Raw genomic sequence first — 18780 nt, forward strand, 5'->3', positions numbered from 1 at the left:
TGTAACTTAAAGATACACCGTTGAATATTAGATGAGGTATAAAAAAGACACTCACTCGTGACAAAAGACTGTCTTAAATGGAGAAGGAAACAAGGTAACCTACAAACTTCATAGCACCCTGTGTGGTAGACTAAGCATAAGCAATGGATTCGAAAGAACATTTTGTTTTATCAAGCGTCAATTTATGGAACTGATAAACGTAAACAAATAGCGCCCTCTAGTGTTATTTATTAAAACATGCTCGTACTGCACCTTTAAATCTTTAGTGGTCTACAAAATTGCCGGTTTAAGCTTATTTGTTATTGAATTTTTGGGACTAAGTCTAAAATTATCTAATTGATATGCACATATTGCATAACATAGTAATAAGGCCATCTTCATTAGCTGTCACTTATGAATGCAAATTGTGCCCAAGTCAATGCAGACCACATTATGAACGTTGTACCACTTAATTGTTAGTTATTTCAATTAACACAAACTAGTAACGTGATTATGGTACATCGATCCCTGCAGAACCCCCACTTCATTTAGAATTATTTTCAGGCGGTTGGGAGATTGCCTATGTTACTGGTCCTGTTATTTGGCTTGGGCAGGAACGGGTGTTTTTTCAGGAGGGAAACTTCACCGGGCTTTATCCCGATTTAAACACGACTAATTCATCCAGTTAAAATAATACGAGTCATTATAGCCATATTGAAAGGTAAGAGAATGTCGCCCGTGTCCTTACAATTATGTATTTATGTAATACGAGGTTATATAATCTGCCTGAGTTTGCGCCATTTTCGTTAGTTGGTTGATGCGTAAATGTGCGCCAGTTTGGGAAGCCCTCGGTCCTTTGTCCTGCTCAGTCATGGGTGATATTATTGCACATTTGTGAGTTTCTGTTGTAAACTAAAGAAAGCGGGCAAACATAGCATCACCTATTTATGGGCTTCAGATGATAAGAACGAGTCTCGTTGCCACAACAATATGCGAAAAAACAACGACAAGTGCTCAAGCAGATTCCGTTCGCCAACCGCGCTCCACATATGGCCAGGGTAGTCGAACATGTTGTTGGCCAGTTTCTGACCTGGAATTTGCACCATGAGTAATTTCTTTCGTACGTAATTTGTATTGTCACTGGCATAGCTACAACCAGCTAACGAGCAGACAGTAGACCAGCATTTTGCGCAAAAATGTTGAGAGTTTCTGGCACAGATTAACAGCCCGATGTTATGATGCGAGCTAGCTATGATTGTTGCGGTGTGCTCAGTCATGACAATATCAGTGGCAAACCACAAAAGTGGCAAATTATCTGGAAAATCGCGTCAATTTGGCTGGATTCTGTGCAATAATTAAGTCTGCTGGCTACCTGACTGACTCATCTTCTCGAATAAAGCAAAATAGAGGTTAGAGGGATATCGAGTTTGCGATATTTTAATATACGATTTTCATATTAATTCAAAATCCGTTATTTTTGTTAGCTTTCTCAAAAAATCTCTGAAATGTCAACGGAGAAATGAGTCTATACCAAGCTTTTTATTTTCAAAGCCTTTACATTTGAATTCAGCTCGTGTCATGATAATTTAGCTTTTTGCGATCCGCGAAAACCACTTTTGAAGACAATGACCACAAAATGTAAAATTATCAAAAGTTATGAGAAACCTGCACCGATATGTCAACAGAGTTAGGTGCTTATTATGGATGTATTAGGTTACGAAATAACACTTTTTTGATATAATCTTGATATGTTGGAGACCACTGAACGTTTCAGAACATGAAAAATCATATTTGTCTTGGTAAAATGTATTTTTTAATAACATAAGGAAGTTATATTTCATCACCATAGCGCGTTTTTACCCACTCTAGGCAGAGTTGGTGGACACCCTAAATTTTTGGATACATAACCTACAGTACACACCAGGACCTTTCTAGGGAAGTCAACATGGTAGATATCATTAATAGAAGTTGCTATCTATGAATGTAAAACTCTAATCTTTGAGGGCCACTGCTTATACATGTTTTTGTCTTTTGACTAATATAGGCTAGACTTTGTAAACCAAGTATTTATCCCGGTGTACAGGATCAAATAAAATGATATTTGTCACATGTGTGTAATACAACAAGTGTAGACGTTACTGTGAAATGCTTACTTACAGCCCTTAACCAACAATGCAGTTAAAGAAAAATAGTTACGAAAATATTTACCGCTATGTACAGAGGGTACCGAGTCAATATGCGGCAGTACAGGTTAGTCAAGATAATTTGTACATGAATGTAGTAAAGTGACTCTGCATAGGTAATAAACAGCGAGTAGCAGCGGTGTAAAAACAAAGGGGGGGGGGGGGGGGTGAATGCAAATAGTCCGGTGACCATTTGATTAATTGTTCAGCAGTCTTATGGCTTGGGGGGTAGAACCTGTTAAGGAGCCTTTTGGACCTGGACCTGAACTGATCAGGATGCTCTCGATGGTGCAGCTGTAGAACTTTGAGGATCTGGGCACCGATGCCAAATCTTTTCCAGTCTCCTAAGGGAGGAAGGGTGTTGTCGTGCCTTCTTCACGACTGTCTTGGTGTGTTTGGCCCATGATAGTTTGTTGGTGATGTGAACACCAAGGAACTTAACTCTCAACCCGCCCCACTACAGCCTTGTGAATGGGGCCGTATTCAGCCCTTCTTTTCCTGTAGTCCACTATCAGCTCTGTTGTCTTGCTCACGTTAGAGGAGAGTTTGTTGTCCTGGCACCACACTGCCAGGTCTCTGACCTCCCTATAGGCTGTCTTGTCAGTGATCAGACATCCACTATTGTGTCTACAGCAAACTTAATGTAGTTGGAGTCGTGCTTGTCCACGGAGTCGTGCTTGTCCACGCAGTCGTGGCTGAACAGGGAGTACAGGAGGGGACTAAGCACGCACCCCTGAGGGCCCCCCGTGTTCAGGATCAACATGGAAGATGCGTTGTTGCCTACCCTTAGCACCTAGAGGAAGCCTGTCAGGAAGTCCAGGATCCAGTTGCAGAGGGAGGTGTTTAGTCCCAGGGTCCTTAGTTTAGTGATGAGCTTTGTGGGCAGTATGGTGTTGAACACTGCTGTAGGCAATGAACAGCATTCTCACATAGGTGACAAATTCTCAACCGCGTCATCGGTGGATCTGTTGGGATACCATGCAAATTGGAGTGGGTCTAGGGTTTCCGGGATGATGGTGTTGATGTAAGCCATGACCAGCCTTTCAAAGCACTTCATGGCTACTGATGTGAGTGCTACGGGGCAGTAGTCATTTAGGCAGGTTACCTTTTTGCTTTCTCGGGCACAGGTACTATGGTGGTCTGCTTGAAACATGTAGGTATTACAGACTCGGTCAGGGAGAGGTTGAAATGTCAGGGAATACACTTGCCAGTTGGTCCGCGCGTGCTCTGAGTACATGTCCTGGTAATCCGTCTGGCCCAGCGGTCTTGTAAATGTTTAAAGGTCTTACTCACATTGGCTATGGAGAGCGTGATCACACAGTCTTCCCGAACAGCTGGTGCTCTCATGCATGCGTCAGTGTTGCTTGCCTCGAAGTGAGCATGAAGGGAATTTAGCTCGTCTGGTAGGTACACATCAGTGTCAGAACTGGTGTAGTAGGATTCAATATTAGTCCTGTATTGATGCTTTGCTTGTTTGATAGTTCATCTGAGGGCATAGCTGGATTTCTTATAAGCGTCCGGATTAGTGTCCCACTCCTTGAAAGCTGCAGATGTAGCCTTTAGCTCGGTGTGGATGTTGCTTATAATCCATGGCTTCTGGTTGGGATATGTACGTACGGTCACTGTGGGGACGACGACGTCGATGCACTTAAATCAAATCAAATCAAATTGTATTTGTCACATACACATGGTTAGCAGATGTTAATGCAAGTGTAGCGAAATGCTTGTGCTTCTAGTTCCGACAATGCAGTAATAACCAACAAGTCCAAAACTACTGTCTTATACACAAGTGTAAGGGGATAAAGAATATGTACATAAAGATATATGAATGAGTGATGGTACAGAGCAGCATAGGCAAGATACAGTACATGGTATCGAGTACAGTATATACATATGAGATGAGTATGTAAACAAAGTGGCATAGTTAAAGTGGCTAGTGATACATGTATTACATAAAGATGCAGTAGATGATATAGAGTACAGTATATACGTATACATATGAGATGAATAATGTAGGGTATGTAAACATTATATTAGGTAGCATTGTTTAAAGTGGCTAGTGATATATTTTACATCATTTCCCATCAATTCCCATTATTAAAGTGGCTGGAGTTGAGTCAGTGTCAGTGTGTTGGCAGCAGCCACTCAATGTTAGTGGTGGCTGTTCAACAGTCTGATGGCCTTGAGATAGAAGCTGTTTTTCAGTCTCTCGGTCCCAGCTTTGATGCACCTGTACTGACCTCGCCTTCTGGATGATAGCGGGGTGAACAGGCAGTGGCTCAGGTGGTTGTTGTCCTTGATGATCTTTATGGCCTTCCTGTAACATCGGGTGGTATAGGTGTCCTGGAGGGCAGGTAGTTTGCCCCCGGTGATGCGTTGTGCAGACCTCACTACCCTCTGGAGAGCCTTACGGTTGTGGGCGGAGCAGTTGCCGTACCAGGCGGTGATACAGCCCGCCAGGATGCTCTCGATTGTGCATCTGTAGAAGTTTGTGAGTGCTTTTGGTGACAAGCCGAATTTCTTCAGCCTCCTGAGGTTGAAGAGGCGCTGCTGCGCCTTCTTCACGATGCTGTCTGTGTGAGTGGACCAATTCAGTTTGTCTGTGATGTGTATGCCGAGGAACTTAAAACTTACTACCCTCTCCACTACTGTTCCATCGATGTGGATAGGGGGGTGTACCCTCTGCTTTTTCCTGAAGTCCACAATCATCTCCTTAGTTTTGTGGGGTGGAGATGTTGTTGCCTACCCTCACCACCTGGGGGCGGCCCGTCAGGAAGTCCAGTACCCAGTTGCACAGGGTGGGGTCGAGACCCAGGGTCTCGAGCTTGATGACGAGCTTGGAGGGTACTATGGTGTTAAATGCCGAGCTGTAGTCGATGAACAGCATTCTCACATAGGTATTCCTCTTGTCCAGATGGGTTAGGGCAGTGTGGTTGAGATTGCATCGTCTGTGGACCTATTTGGGCGGTAAAGCATATTGGAGTGGGTCTAGGGTGTCAGGTAGGGTGGAGGTGATATGGTCCTTGACTAGTCTCTCAAAGCACTTCATGATGACGGAAGTGAGTGCCACGGGGCGGTAGTCGTTTAGCTCAGTTACCTTAGCTTTCTTGGGAACAGGAACAATGGTGGCCCTCTTGAAGCATGTGGGAACAGCAGACTGGTATAGGGATTGATTGAATATGTCCGTAAACACACCAGCCAGCTGGTCTGCGCATGCTCTGAGGGCGCGGCTGGGGATGCCGTCTGGGCCTGCAGCCTTGCGAGGGTTAACACGTTTAAATGTTTTACTCACCTCGGCTGCAGTGAAGGAGAGTCCGCATGTTTTCGTTGCAGGCCGTGTCAGTGGCACTGTATTGTCCTCAAAGCGGGCAAAAAAGTTATTTAGTCTGCCTGGGAGCAAGACATCCTGGTCCGTGACTGTGCTGGTTTTCTTCTTGTAGTCCGTGATTGACTGTAGACCCTGCCACATACCTCTTGTGTCTGAGCCGTTGAATTGAGATTCTACTTTGTCTCTATACTGACGCTTAGCTTGTTTGATAGCCTTGTGGAGGGAATAGCTGCACTGTTTGTATTCGGTCATGTTACCAGTCAACTTGCCCTGATTAAAAGCAGTGGTTCGCGCTTTCAGTTTCACGCAAATGCTGCCATCAATCCACGGTTTCTGGTTTGGGAATGTTTTAATCGTTGCTATGGGAACGACATCTTCAACGCACGTTCTAATGAACTCGGACACCGAATCAGCGTATTGGACCAGCGTTGGACAGACCTCAGCGTGGGAGCACTTATTGATGAAGCCGATGACTTAGGTGGTATACCCCTCAATGCCATTGCATGAATCCCGGTACATATTCCAGTCTGTGCTAGCAAAACAGTCCTGTAGCATCCGCGTCATCTAACCACTTCCCTATTGAGCGAGTCACTGGTACTTCTTGCTTTAGTTTTTGCTTGTTAGCAGGAATCAGGAGGATATAATTATTTGTATGTGTCTCTGTGTGTGGAGTAAAGGTGGTCTAGAGTTTTTTTTTTCTGATTGCACATGTGACGTTGGTAGAAATTAGGTCAAATGGATTTGCCTGCATTAAAGTCCCCAGGCCACTAGCAGTTCTGCTTCTAGATGAGCATTTTCTTGCCTGCTTATGGCCTTATGCTGCTCGTTGAGTGCGGTCTTAGTGCCAGCATCAGTTTTTGGTGGTAAATAAACGGTACGAAAAATATAGACACTGTGGTCTATAGTTTATCATCAGGTACTCTACCTCAGGTGAGCAATATTAGACATTGCTTACCAGCTGTTATTGACAACTGGACACACCCCCCACCCCTCGTCTTACCAGACGTGGTTGTTCTGTCCTGCCGTTGCAAGGAAAACCCAGCCAAATGTATATTGTCTGTGTCGTCGTTCATCCACAACTCGGTGAAACAAGATATTACAGTTTTTAATGTTCCTTTGGTAGGATAGTCTTGAACGGACATCATAATTTTTTCCCCCCGTGATTGCACGTTGGCCAATAGAACGGATGGTAAAGGCGGGTTACCCACTCGACGAAGAATTCTAACAAGTCACCCCGATCTCCGCCCCCTGTATTTCCATCTTTTCTTCACGCGAACAACGGGGATTTTTGCCTGGTCTCGGAGAAGCAGTATATCCTTCGCGTCGGACTCATTAAAGAAAAAGTCTTCGTCCAGTTCAAGGTGAGTAATCGCTGATCTGATATATATAAAACAGGTTTTTAGACATTTTATTTTTTTTATTTTTTTTAAGATGCCTTATTTACATAAGTATTCAGACACTTTGATATGAGACTCAAAATTGAGCTTGGGTGCATCCTGTTTCCATGAATCACCATTGAGATGTTTCTACAACTTCATTGGAGTCCAGATGTGGTAAATTCAATTGATTGGACATGATTTGGAAAGGCACACAACTGTCCATATAAGGTCCCACAGTTGACAGTGCATGTCAGCAAAAACCAATGTGTGAGGTCGAAGGAATTGTCCTTGGAGCTCCGAGACAGGATTGTGTCAGAGGCACCGATCTGGGGAAAGGTACCAAAATGTTTCTGCAGCATTGAAGGTCCCCAAGAATGCAGTGGCCTCAATCATTCTTAAATGGAAGAAGTTTGGAACCACCAAGAGTAGAGCTGGCCGCCTGGCCAAACTGAGCAATCGGGGGAGAAGGGCCTTGGTCAGGGAGGTGACCAAGAACCCAATGGTCACACTGACTGAGCTCCAGAATTCAACTGTGGAGATGGGAGAACCTTCCAGAAGGACAACCACCTCTGCAGCACTCCATCAATCTGGCCTTTATGGTAGAGTGGCCAGACAGAAACCACTCCTCAGTACAAGGCACATGACGGCACACTTGGAGTTTGTCAAGACGCTTACAGACTCTCAGACCATGAGAAACAAGATTGTCTGGTCTGATGAAACCAAGATTGAACTCTTTGGCCTGAATGGCAAGGGTCATGTCTGGAGGAAACCTGGCATCATCCCTACAGTGAAGCATGGTGGTAGCATCATGCTGTGGGGATGTTTTTCAGCGGCAGGGACTGGGAGACTCGTCAGAATTGAGGCAAAGATGGAAGGAGTGAAGTACACAGAGTTCTTTGATGAAAACCTGCTCCAGGGCGCTCAGGACCTCAGACTAGGGTGAAGGTTCACCTTCCAACAGGACAACGACCTTAAGAAAACAGCCAAGACAACGCAGGAGTGGCTTCGGGTCAAGTCTCTGAATGTCCTTGAGTGGCCCAGCCAGAGCCCGGACTTGAACCCGATCAAACATCTCTGGAGAGACCTGAAAATAGCTGTGAAGCAACGCTCCCCATCCAACCAGAGAGAGCTTGAGAGGATCTGCAGAGAAGAATGGCAGAAACTCCCCAAAAGCAGGTGTTCCAAACTTGTAGCGTCATACCCAAGAAGACTCCAGGCTGTAATCGCTGCTTAAGGTGCTTCAACAAAGTACTGAGTAAATGGTCTGAATACTTGTGTAAATGTGTTATATATAAAAAATATAAAAAATCAGAAGTTCTGAACCACATTTTATCAATGTGGAAAAAGTTAAGGGGTCTGAATACTTTCCGATGGCATTGTGTGTGTGTGTGTGTATATATATACACTATCGCTCAAAAGTTTGGGGTCACTTAGAAGTGTCCTTGTTTTTGAAAGAAAAGCAAACATTTTTGTCCAATAAAATTAATCAGAAATACATTGTAGACATTGTTAATGTTGTAAATGACTATTGTAGCTGGAAATGGCTGATTTATGGAATATCTACATAGGCGTACAGAGGCCCATTATCTGATCAATTTGATATTTTAATGGACAATTTTTTTTGCTGCTTTTCTAAAGAAAACAAGTACATTTCTAAGTGAACCCAAACTTTTGAACAGTAGTGTGCTTGCATGCATGCATACGTTTTCTTGCCACTGTATGGTGAACCCTTTTGAATGACCTGGATTTCTGTATAAATTGGTCATCAAATTTGATCAGATCGTCATCTAAGTCACAACAATAGACAAACATAGTGTGCTTAAACTAATATCACACAAATTATTGTATTTTTCCTGTCTGTATTGATTACATAATTTAAACATTCACAGTGTAGGTTGGAAAAAGTATGTCAACCCCTAGGCTAATGGCTTTTCTGAAAGCTAATTGCAGTCAGGAGTCAGCCAACCTGGAGTCCAATCAATGAGACGAGATTGGAGATGTTGGTTAGAGCTGCCCTGTCCCATAAAAACACTCACAAAATATGAGTTTGCTATTCACAAGAAACATTACCTGATGTGAACCATGCCTAAATTAGTTTAGGAGTATTTAGCGGAAGTCACTTACGATAGATGGACTCACTCTGTGAAATTATATGGGTTGACATGATTTTTGAATGACTAACCCTTCATCTGTCCCTGTGGGATTACAATAAATGTAATTGTAAGTTCTTGGTCAACAATCTACACAAAATACTTTGGCAAAGTAGAAGTAAAATTTGAGTTTATTTTTTTAATAGTTGTATTGACTCAGGGAGCGGAATACTAATGCATGTTAGAAACAGCTATGGCGTCGATTATAGTCAAGTCTTATGGGTAAGTCTAAGAGCTTTGCACGCCTGGATTGTGCAATGTTTGCCTTTTTTTTCTTAATTATTCAAGCTCTGTTGGGGTACATTGCTAGATGCCAATTTTCAAGTCTTGCCATAGATTTTCGAGCAGATTTAAGTCAACTTTAACTTGGCTACTCAGGAACATTCACTGTCTTCTTCTTACTTTTCCTCAGCCAACAACACGAGTAACAAACAACAAAATCACTAGCCCTATGTCAATCTACTTTAGTAGAATAGTTTAGGCTACCTATTCTATTGATCAGCTTGTCGAAAAAGAAATAGCCTATTCCAAACACTCTGGGACAGTTGTGGGATGATGAGTCCCAAATTCATACAACCAGTAGGCCTAGGCTACATGAAATTAACCTTGGCCGGAGTTGAATGGAACACCTTAGTGACTGCCCTCTGCTCTATACAATCAATACATATCTGTTTATTTTATGTGATGATAAAAGGCTCATTCAACTCTGCTGCACATGTGATGGAAGAATGCACTGCATGCAGGTTGCAATTCCATTGAATTGGGGATAGTTTAAAACCTGTTATGGCTGCATCCCTTTTTTCTCAATTTCCGCCTGAAGACATACCCAAATTTAACTGCCTGTAGCTCAGCCCCAGAGGCAAGGATATGCATATTCTTGGTATCATTTGAATGGAAACATTCTGAAGTTTGTGGAAATGTTAATTGAATGTAGGAGAATATAACACAGTAGATCTGGTGGAAGAAAAGAGAAAGAAAGAGCATACGTTTTCTGTTTTTTATTGTTGTAGTATCATCTTTCGCATGTGCTAAAATAGCCACACAGTCAGATAGGATGCTGGAGATAATTTTGATGGATAACACAAGAGGGCAACTGTAGGTGTGCAAAGTTTGAGACTGATAACTTCAGGAATGGGTGAGCTACATGACATTTAGCATGAAGTCACCCAGGTGTCCCACACAAGTTGCCCAAATGTACCCAAGTGGCCGAATTGGTGAAATGACCTATAACTATATACAGCAGTGCAAATAACTATATACAACACATCAAAAAGCAATTCTAACACACACACACAAAACATTTTTTATTTTTTATATTAGAAAATAAATATAGAAAAAAATAAACAGTACACCCCTTGGAAATCCTCGTCACAGTATTTTGCTGCCTGTGCCATGTCCCATAGCAGTCTCTTTCTGATGTAAAGCAGAGGCAAACTGAACAGGTGGTGCATTTCATGCGACACAGAACACAACGACGCCTCCATGCTGTGCCCTTTTGGTCCTGAGGCACAGTCATGCCTGCAGTAATGAACTGTGGCATATGAACACCACTAGGGGCACAGGTAGAGCGGGCAGCTTGGCACCGGGGCCTCCCAGTCGGAGTTGCTATCACTGTGAAAGAAAACATTTAAAAAATGTTTGTATTGTATGAGCCTTTTATCATCACATAAAATAAACAGATATGTATTGATTGTATAGAGCAGAGGGCACAGTCACTAAGGTGTTCCATTCAACTCCGGCCATTGTTATATATATACACACACACACCCAAACAAACCAACACACACACACAAAAACAAACTACACATTTCAATGCAAAAAAAAAGAAAAACATTTTTTTTTTTTTATATATATATATATATTTATATTTCATAAAACGACATTAGCACTTACCCGTCCAGAAGTACGTCCTGTCCTTGCAGAAACAGCTCCTCTGTTCGTTTGAATCATAACACTCCAAGATTCCTCAAACAAAAAATCTGTCTCACTTTCACTTTTACTTTAGAGTTTGACTTCGCTTTACATGATGTAATTCGCCAGGATATCTTCAATGAAATCGTTGAAACTACAACTTTCTGAAATACAGCTGCGCGTAAAAAGCCTTACAGCAACTGCTCTGATCGTCAAGGCGAAAATGGAGTTCCGTGCGATTACAACCAAGGAATTGTGGTCCAACCCCAAACCATTACATACTGGCGTTTACCTCAGCTCATTGGCTATCTACCCAGCTAGATTTAAAGAAGATCAGTGGTCATTGGGCAGAAATATAGTCAATCAATGAAGCTTCGCTAAAATTATTGGTGCGTCAGGTAGTCATTTATCGTTGTCTTCAAATCAGCTCACTTCGGTCAATTCTCCCCGCAAAAAAAACAACGTTGTTTGACTGTGTTGCATCCAGAGGAATGCACTGACACCCACCATGACTAGATAAACGATTGTTTACATGGGCGAATCACGCCGAATGCTCCGTAAAAAAATGATAGAGATGGAATTCCCGGGACAAATAGTTTACAAAATGTTTTAGATTTAGGCTATAAAAATTGATTTTATCAAAGAAAACGGCACTTCATTTGATCAATGGGATACTCAGGAAGAGAAATAAGAGCAAAATATCAGAATGTAGTAAGTCATAATTTTACCTTCAGATGTGAAAGTCTAAAACCTGTCATGGCGGAAAATGTTTCTGTTCTTGATTGCTCTTCTCAAACAAAAGCATTGGATTTGTTCTCTGTAATAGCTATTTTAAATTGGAAAACATAGTTTGATTACCCAAGATTCTAATATTTTGAAGGGTGTAAGACACTTGCATTTTCAAGAATGTTTAATGTTACGAAATTGTATTTTTAGTTGTCACTCTGAAATTTCCCCTGATGTTGGTCCCTGTACGGGGACAGCAGCTATAATTAAGAGCTTTGCACACCTGGATTCTTTTCAAAATTGTTCAAGCACTTTTCAGGAACATTCACTGTGTTCTTGGTAATGTTAGCTTTTATTCCCAACCATTCCCACACAGAGAGAGATGTGATCGCATACAAATGTAAGCAAGGTTTGTAATGATTATGTTTTAGTCAAAAATATCTGCTTGGTGTTTTGCAATAAATTTGCAGTCTACAAATTGTTTGTAATTATAAACTGGGTGGTTCGAGCCCTGAATGATGATTGGCTGACAGCCATGGTATATCAGACCGTATATACCACAGGTATGACACCATGAATTGACTGCACTAATTACGATTATAATAACAATAAGGTACCTCGGAGGTTTGTGATATATGGCCAATAGAGTTGCAAAAGGTCGGAAACTTTCCTCATTTTTTTCGGAAACTTTCCATGGGATGTTAAGGCTGGGAATTGAGGCATTGTCCTCAAATTAATTAAAAAATAAGTTCGCTTATAACAGTGAACCTTTTTTGTGGGATACACAAGGCAATTCTACGTTGTGGCATATTTTGGTTAAGGTGTTTGCATGCTTCCCAGCCGAAACAGTTTGGGAGAGTTTGTGCATATATTATGACTACATTTTTGTTCCAACATATTGGTTAGATGTCAAATTAGGCGACTAAGAACTCGGCAAAAATGTCAATTAATGACAGATTTCTTGAGTTATCTTAGTATTTTTTTATTAAAAAATGTTGTTAGCATATACTGGCTATGGCGTCTCAAAGTGGACAAACCGTACAGTTGGCGCTTTTTTCCCCCGAAGGTCTTAAGGGAGTATAAAAGCACATTTGTTCGGTTCTCGGTTAGGCTCCGTCCGAACTGAAGCATGCTGCCGCCTTTAGACTTACCCATGAACTGACAGCTGTAATCGCTGCCAAAGGTGTTTCTAACATGTATTGATTCAAGGTGAATACTTATCTTATCAAGGTGTTTTATTTTTTATCTTTAAAACATTTAACGTTTTCTTCCACTTTGGCATTGGAGTATTTTGTGTAGGTTGACAAAATGATACATTTAACCTCATTTCTTAGATTTTGTATTTACATGTCTTTGAAAGCACACTTGTTTGTTACTTCTGCTGTTTCAGGAGCCCACCAGTCATGTCTGGCATTGCATTGAGCCGGCTTGCTCAGGAGCGCAAAGCGTGGCGAAAAGACCACCCTTTCGTGAGTATTTATGCCAGTCAAGCGTCACATTTTCAGTGTGTAGTTCTGGAACAGGGGTGTCGAACATACAGCCCACATCCAGCACCAAGGGGGTCCAATCCGGTCCATGGGTGGTTTGAGTAAAAAATATATATACAGTGAGTGTATAAAACATTAAGACCACCTTCCTAATATTGAGTTTCACCCCCTTTGCCCTCGAATAGCTTCAATTTGTCGGGACTGGAATCTGCAAGGTGTCAACCATTCCACAGGGATGCTGCCCATGTTGACTCCAATGTTTTCCACAGTTATCAAGTTAGCTGGATGTCCTTTGGGTGGTGGACCATTTTTGATGCACACGGGAAACTGTTGAGCATGGAAAAACCCAGCCCATTGCAGTTCTTGCCTGGCACCTACTACCATACCTCGTTCAAAGGCACTTAAATATGTTGTCTTGCCCATTCACCCTCTGAATGGCACACATACACAACCCATGTCTCAAGGCTTAAAAACCCTTTAACCTGTCTCTGCCCCTTCATCTACACTGTTTAAAATGGATTTAGCAAGTGACATCAAATAGGGATCATAGTTTTCACCTGGTAAGTATGTCATGGAAAAAGCAGGTGTTCCTAATGTTTTTTTACACTCTGTGTGCGTGCATACATCCAAACATACAGTGGGGAGAACAAGTATTTGATAACCTGCAAAATCGGCAGTGTTTCCTACTTACAAAGCATGTAGAGGTCTGTAATTTCATATCATAGGTACACTTCAACTGTGAGAGACAGAATCTAAAACAAAAATCCAGAAAATCACATTGATTTTTTAACTAATTAATTTGCATTTTATTTTATGACAAAGTGAGAAAAAAAACAGTTCTTTCAAATTTGAGCAAACATATTAAAAATTAAAAACTGAAAATCCTTATTTACATAAGTATTCAGTCCCTTTGCTATGAAACTCTAAATTGAGCTCAGGTCCATCCTGTTTCCATTGATCATCCTCAATGTTTCTACAACTTGATTGTCCACCTGTGGGAAATGAAGTTGATTGGAAATGATTTGGAAAGGCACACATCTTTCTAGATAAGGTCCCACAGTTGACAGTGCATGTCAGCAAAAACCAAGCCATGAGGTTGAATTAATTATCCATAGAGCTCCGAGACAGGATTGTGTTGAGGCACAGACCTGGGGAAGAGTACCAAAACATTTCTACAGCATTGAAGGTCCTCCATCATTCTTAAATTAAACAAGTTTGGAACCACCAAGACTCTTCCTAGAGCTGGCCGCCCCGGCCAAACTGAGCAATCGGGGGAGAAGGGCCTTGGTCAAGGATGTGACCAAGAACCCAATGGTCACTCTGAAATAGCTCTAGAGTTCCTCTCTGGAAATGGGAGAACCTTCCAGAAAGACAACCACCTCTCAGCACTCTACCAATCAGGCCTTTATGGTAGAGTGGCCAGACGGAAGCCACTCCTCATATGACAGCACGCTTGGAGTTTGCCAAAAGACTCTCAGACCAGTCGAAACAAGATTCTCTGGTCTGATGAAACCAAGCTAGAACTCTTTGGCCTGAAGACCAAGCACCACATCTGGAGGAAACCTGGCACCATCCCTACGGTGAAGCGTGGTGGTGGGAGCATTATGCTGTGGGGATGTTTTTCTGCAGCAGGGACTGGGACACTAGTCAGGGTCGAGGGAAAGATGAATGGCGCAAAGTACAGAGATCCGTGATGAAAAACTGCTCCAGAGTGCTCAGGACCAGACTTGGGCGAAGGTTCACCTTCCAACAGGACAACGATCCTACGCACACAGCCGAGACAAAGCAGGAGTGGCCTCGGAACAAGTCTCTGAATGTCCTTGAGTGGCCCAACCACTGAACTTGAACTTGAACCCGATCAAACATCTCTGGAGAGACCTGAAAATAGCTTCAGCGACATCCAACCTGACAGAGCTTGAGAGGATCTGCAGAAAAGATTGGGAGAAACTCTCCAAATAGAGGTGTGCCGAGCTTGTAGCGTCATATCCAAGAAGACTTGAGGCTGTTATTGCTGCCAAAGGTGCTTCAACAACTGACTGAGTAAATTGTCTGAATACTTATGTAAATGTGATATTTCAGTTCTATTAATATTTTGCAAAAAAAAAACTGTTGTCATGGGGTATTTTGTGTGTAGATTTGGGGGGGGGGGGGCTATTTAATACATTTTAGAAGAAGGATGTAACTAGGGATTCACAATATATCGGTGATCATATCGTAATTGGCCGATATTAGCTAAAAAATGCCAACATCAGCATCGGCCCAATGTCTAGTTTAACTCCGATGTCAAAGCTGACGTGCATACCAATATAACGTTTGCAGGTGATGCCATGAAAAATACAGCACTACACAGAACAAAAGCAGAAGAACACTAAGCGCACTTCCAACTAAACAAGTTCAAGTCGAGCAGTCATTTGAAAGAGTATGACATTTTCAGTAAGACAACTCAAAGGCGAAATCCATTAATGCCAAGGTATTGGAATTCATTGCCCTTCACAATCAATCATTCTCTGTCGTGGATGATGTTGGCTTTCGCTGAGTGGTCAAGCACTAGTACACACTACCAAGTAGGCGCTATTTTTCAGATGTTGCCCTACCGGAGTTACACAGTATTGTTGAAATGCACATCCATGAGCTACTTGCTATGGGCGTCACTGCTATTAGCTTCACGACTGACATTTGGACCAGCGACGTCAGTCCCATGAGCATGCTGAGTCTGACAGTACAGTGGGTCGATGAGGATTTCGTACTGAGGAATGCAGTGCCTTAGATTGCTGTGCCACTCGGGAGGCCCTATTTTTAGATTACATTTTATTTTTTTTATAATCAAATCAATTTTAAGGCTGCATGATGCGACTAATGATTTGAAAAAAGTTGCATGAAAGGCATGAGCTCTGCTTTGTTTCTTGTGCAGGCTGCACACACTTCATCAGTCTCTCATTCACATTTTGACAAGCAGTTGATAATATTCTCACCAGGCCTCTAATTTCCCGGCGACATCCCCCTTGTGTGGCCGTAATGCCCCCTAAAAAAAATCCATGCCTTTTGTGGCCAAAGGGTTACCATGACTAAATGTTCACGTGGAATTTGACTGTGGTCATGACTCCTGACCGCTGGTGTGGCGGGTAAAACAGCCCTATGTCCAACCGGCGTCGTGTGGGTCAGCAGTTTGCTGACGTCAATGTTGTAAACAGAGTGCCCCGTGGTGGAGTTATGGTATGGGCAGGCATAAGCTACGGACAACGAACACAATTGCATCTTATTGAACTTTTGAATGCACAGAGATACTGTGATGTGATCCTGAGGCCCCTTGTTGTGGCATTTATCCACTGCCGTCACCTCCATGTTTCAGCATTTTACTGATTGATGCACCTCTTTCTCAGGGCTTTGTGGCTGTGCCGACAAAAAACCCAGATGGAACGATGAACTTGATGAACTGGGAATGTGCTATTCCTGGGAAGAAGGGGGTAGGTACAGCCAATTCTCTACACATGCAGTTAAAAATAGTCATTGTTTATAGCACTCCATATGTGCATAGTTGGTAGTAGATCATTGAGAGTAAATGTTTTGCACCTGCATATGTGGCAGTTTCATACACCAACACTGAAAAGTGGATATCTTGTATGAAACCAAAGATTGTTAGGATGGGTCATCCTTGACCCTCACATAGTTCGCAAGTGTTTGTGATCCATTATTAAATAAGAATGTATTCTTAACTGACTTGCCTAGTTAAATAAATAAACATTTTAAACGCTTATGACTCATCCCCAGACCCCATGGGAAGGAGGCTTGTTCAAACTGCGGATGCTGTTCAAGGATGACTATCCTTCCTCGCCCCCAAAGTGTACGTTGGTTTTTTTTCTCTCCCCCTCGGAATTTCAGGTGAAATTGGTGATCACAAAGGTAGGAAAGATGTGTTGGAACAGGACTTAGAACTTATCTCATCACCTATTTTCCCCATAATGATTCCCTCTTGTTTTTCTATTTTTGTAGGTAAATTTGAGCCTCCACTCTTCCATCCTAACGTATATCCGTCAGGCACAGTATGCCTATCCATTCTAGAGGAAGACAAGGACTGGCGACCAGCCATCACCATCAAGCAGGTTAGGATATCCTGGTGATTGACTTACAAACTATGGGCACCAAATGGCTATGTCCAACTAACGTGATCCTTATGTATTGTCATATCTTACAGATCCTATTAGGAATACAGGAACTCTTAAATGAGCCCAATATCCAGGATCCAGCCCAAGCAGAGGCATACACAATTTACTGGTGAGTCCTGCTAGTATCAAATCTAATTTTATTTGTCACATGTGCCGAATACAACAGGTAGACCTTTACAGTGAAATGCTTACTTACAAGCCCTAACCAACAATGTAGTTTTTTTTTTTTAAATACCCCAACAAATAATAAGAAATAAAAGTAACAATTAATTAAAGCACAGCAGTAAAATCGAGGGAGTTTCTTCCAGTTTGCAGTCTTGTTTTTGGATAGGGATATGGTGGATGTAACACTATATTTCGATCATTCAGTTGTTTTACTAAACCCCTCTTTTTTTCCCCAGCCAAAACAGAGTAGAATATGAAAAAAGAGTTCGAGCACAGGCCAAAAAATTCTCCCCTTCATAAGGGTGAAGATAGTTCGGCTTCGGCAGAAGGAATGGATCAAACGTGGATCACCGCCCCTATTTCTCTATGAATGTGCCCCTCTCACATCGGGACTCGCTTATAAGGACTTCTATTTAAAACTCTTGACAGGCATTCTGTGCCATCTTCTACTCTGACCAACCCCCCCCTCTTTTTGTTAAACTGCTGGGCCGGTGTGTGGCGGGTGCAAGGAGGAAATGGGTGCCGTAGCACCCCGGCCGCTTCCTTTTAGCTGTATTACTTGTCTTATGGTGCGAGGGACACAGCAAAGTACCGGTTTCACCATCGACTCAAAAATAATCCGATCTTCATCCTCTTTAGAGGAAGAGAACGTCTTAGTTGTCTTTAGGTTTATTTTTGTTTGTTTTTGCTCTCAAATATGGTCTATTCCTTAAACCCCTCCCCTCTCATATTTCCGTGATTTTAATTATGTAAAATGTGCTAATTACTTAATTGTCAGTATTTCAACTGCTGTATAATGAATGGCACTTTTATACTGTCATCTCACATTTGTCTCTAGTTTGCTCTGTCTGATTCTCTTATGCAGGTTTTCTATTCAGCATGCTGTAATATAAGAAAGTCTGCTGTCTTTTTGTTATTTGGAGTGTTTGCTATGAAAAAAGAAAATGGCCACATTGACTCGCAAGGCAGGTAGGCTTACGTCTGTATCAGTCTTTATGTTTATATGGTGCTTTGTTCATGTATGTGTTAGAGTAAATAAACTGTTTCTATAAAGCCATTGTTACTGTCTCGAGCAGTAAAACTAGTGGTTAACAAATGTTGGCATAGAAATGTTATAATAGCTATAGCTGACACACCCCTGCCCCCATGAAACTCTATTTAAGACACTTTCTATATACCATATTTTGTACAAATAGTATATTAAAACATGTTTGTTTGCACACCATGATACAGAGTAAGACCGCTCGCTTTATCAACTGGCAAGACATTTGAGTTCCATCTTTTGAGAGTGAAGAAGAAAAACAATGGT

General features: G+C 42.0%; 1 protein-coding gene across 4 annotated transcripts; it reads left to right on the plus strand.

Moving 5' to 3' along the window:
• Positions 1 to 564: 564 nt before the first annotated feature.
• On the plus strand, positions 565 to 18528 carry LOC115143874 (SUMO-conjugating enzyme UBC9-B-like). Of its 4 annotated transcripts, none has more exons than XM_029684301.2 (8): positions 565 to 700; positions 6798 to 6851; positions 13047 to 13125; positions 16524 to 16607; positions 16912 to 16984; positions 17134 to 17243; positions 17336 to 17415; positions 17708 to 18528. In XM_029684301.2, the coding sequence occupies exons 3-8, from the start codon at positions 13060 to 13062 to the stop codon at positions 17769 to 17771; spliced, it is 477 nt and encodes a 158-aa protein (XP_029540161.1). In that variant the 5' UTR covers positions 565 to 700; positions 6798 to 6851; positions 13047 to 13059; the 3' UTR covers positions 17772 to 18528. The 4 variants fall into 4 exon arrangements, with proteins under 4 accessions (XP_029540161.1, XP_029540162.1, XP_029540163.1 ...); XM_029684302.2 differs by having other exon boundaries at positions 6801 to 6851; XM_029684303.2 differs by lacking the exon at positions 6798 to 6851.
• Positions 18529 to 18780: the final 252 nt, after the last annotated feature.

Source organism: Oncorhynchus nerka, linkage group LG16 (assembly GCF_034236695.1).
Source record: "Oncorhynchus nerka isolate Pitt River linkage group LG16, Oner_Uvic_2.0, whole genome shotgun sequence".
Taxonomy (NCBI): Eukaryota; Metazoa; Chordata; class Actinopteri; order Salmoniformes; family Salmonidae; genus Oncorhynchus; species Oncorhynchus nerka.

What these genes read in the sequence shown, in the direction of transcription:
- LOC115143874 (XM_029684301.2), top strand. Translation starts at nt 13,060, where the DNA reads ATGTCTGGCATTGCATTGAGCCGGCTTGCTCAGGAGCGCAAAGCGTGG. An exon ending in GGCGAAAAGACCACCCTTTC is followed by an intron (nt 13,126 to 16,523) that starts GTGAGTATTTAT and finishes CCTCTTTCTCAG; the next exon opens with GGCTTTGTGGCTGTGCCGAC. An exon ending in TCCTTCCTCGCCCCCAAAGT is followed by an intron (nt 16,985 to 17,133) that starts GTACGTTGGTTT and finishes CTATTTTTGTAG; the next exon opens with GTAAATTTGAGCCTCCACTC.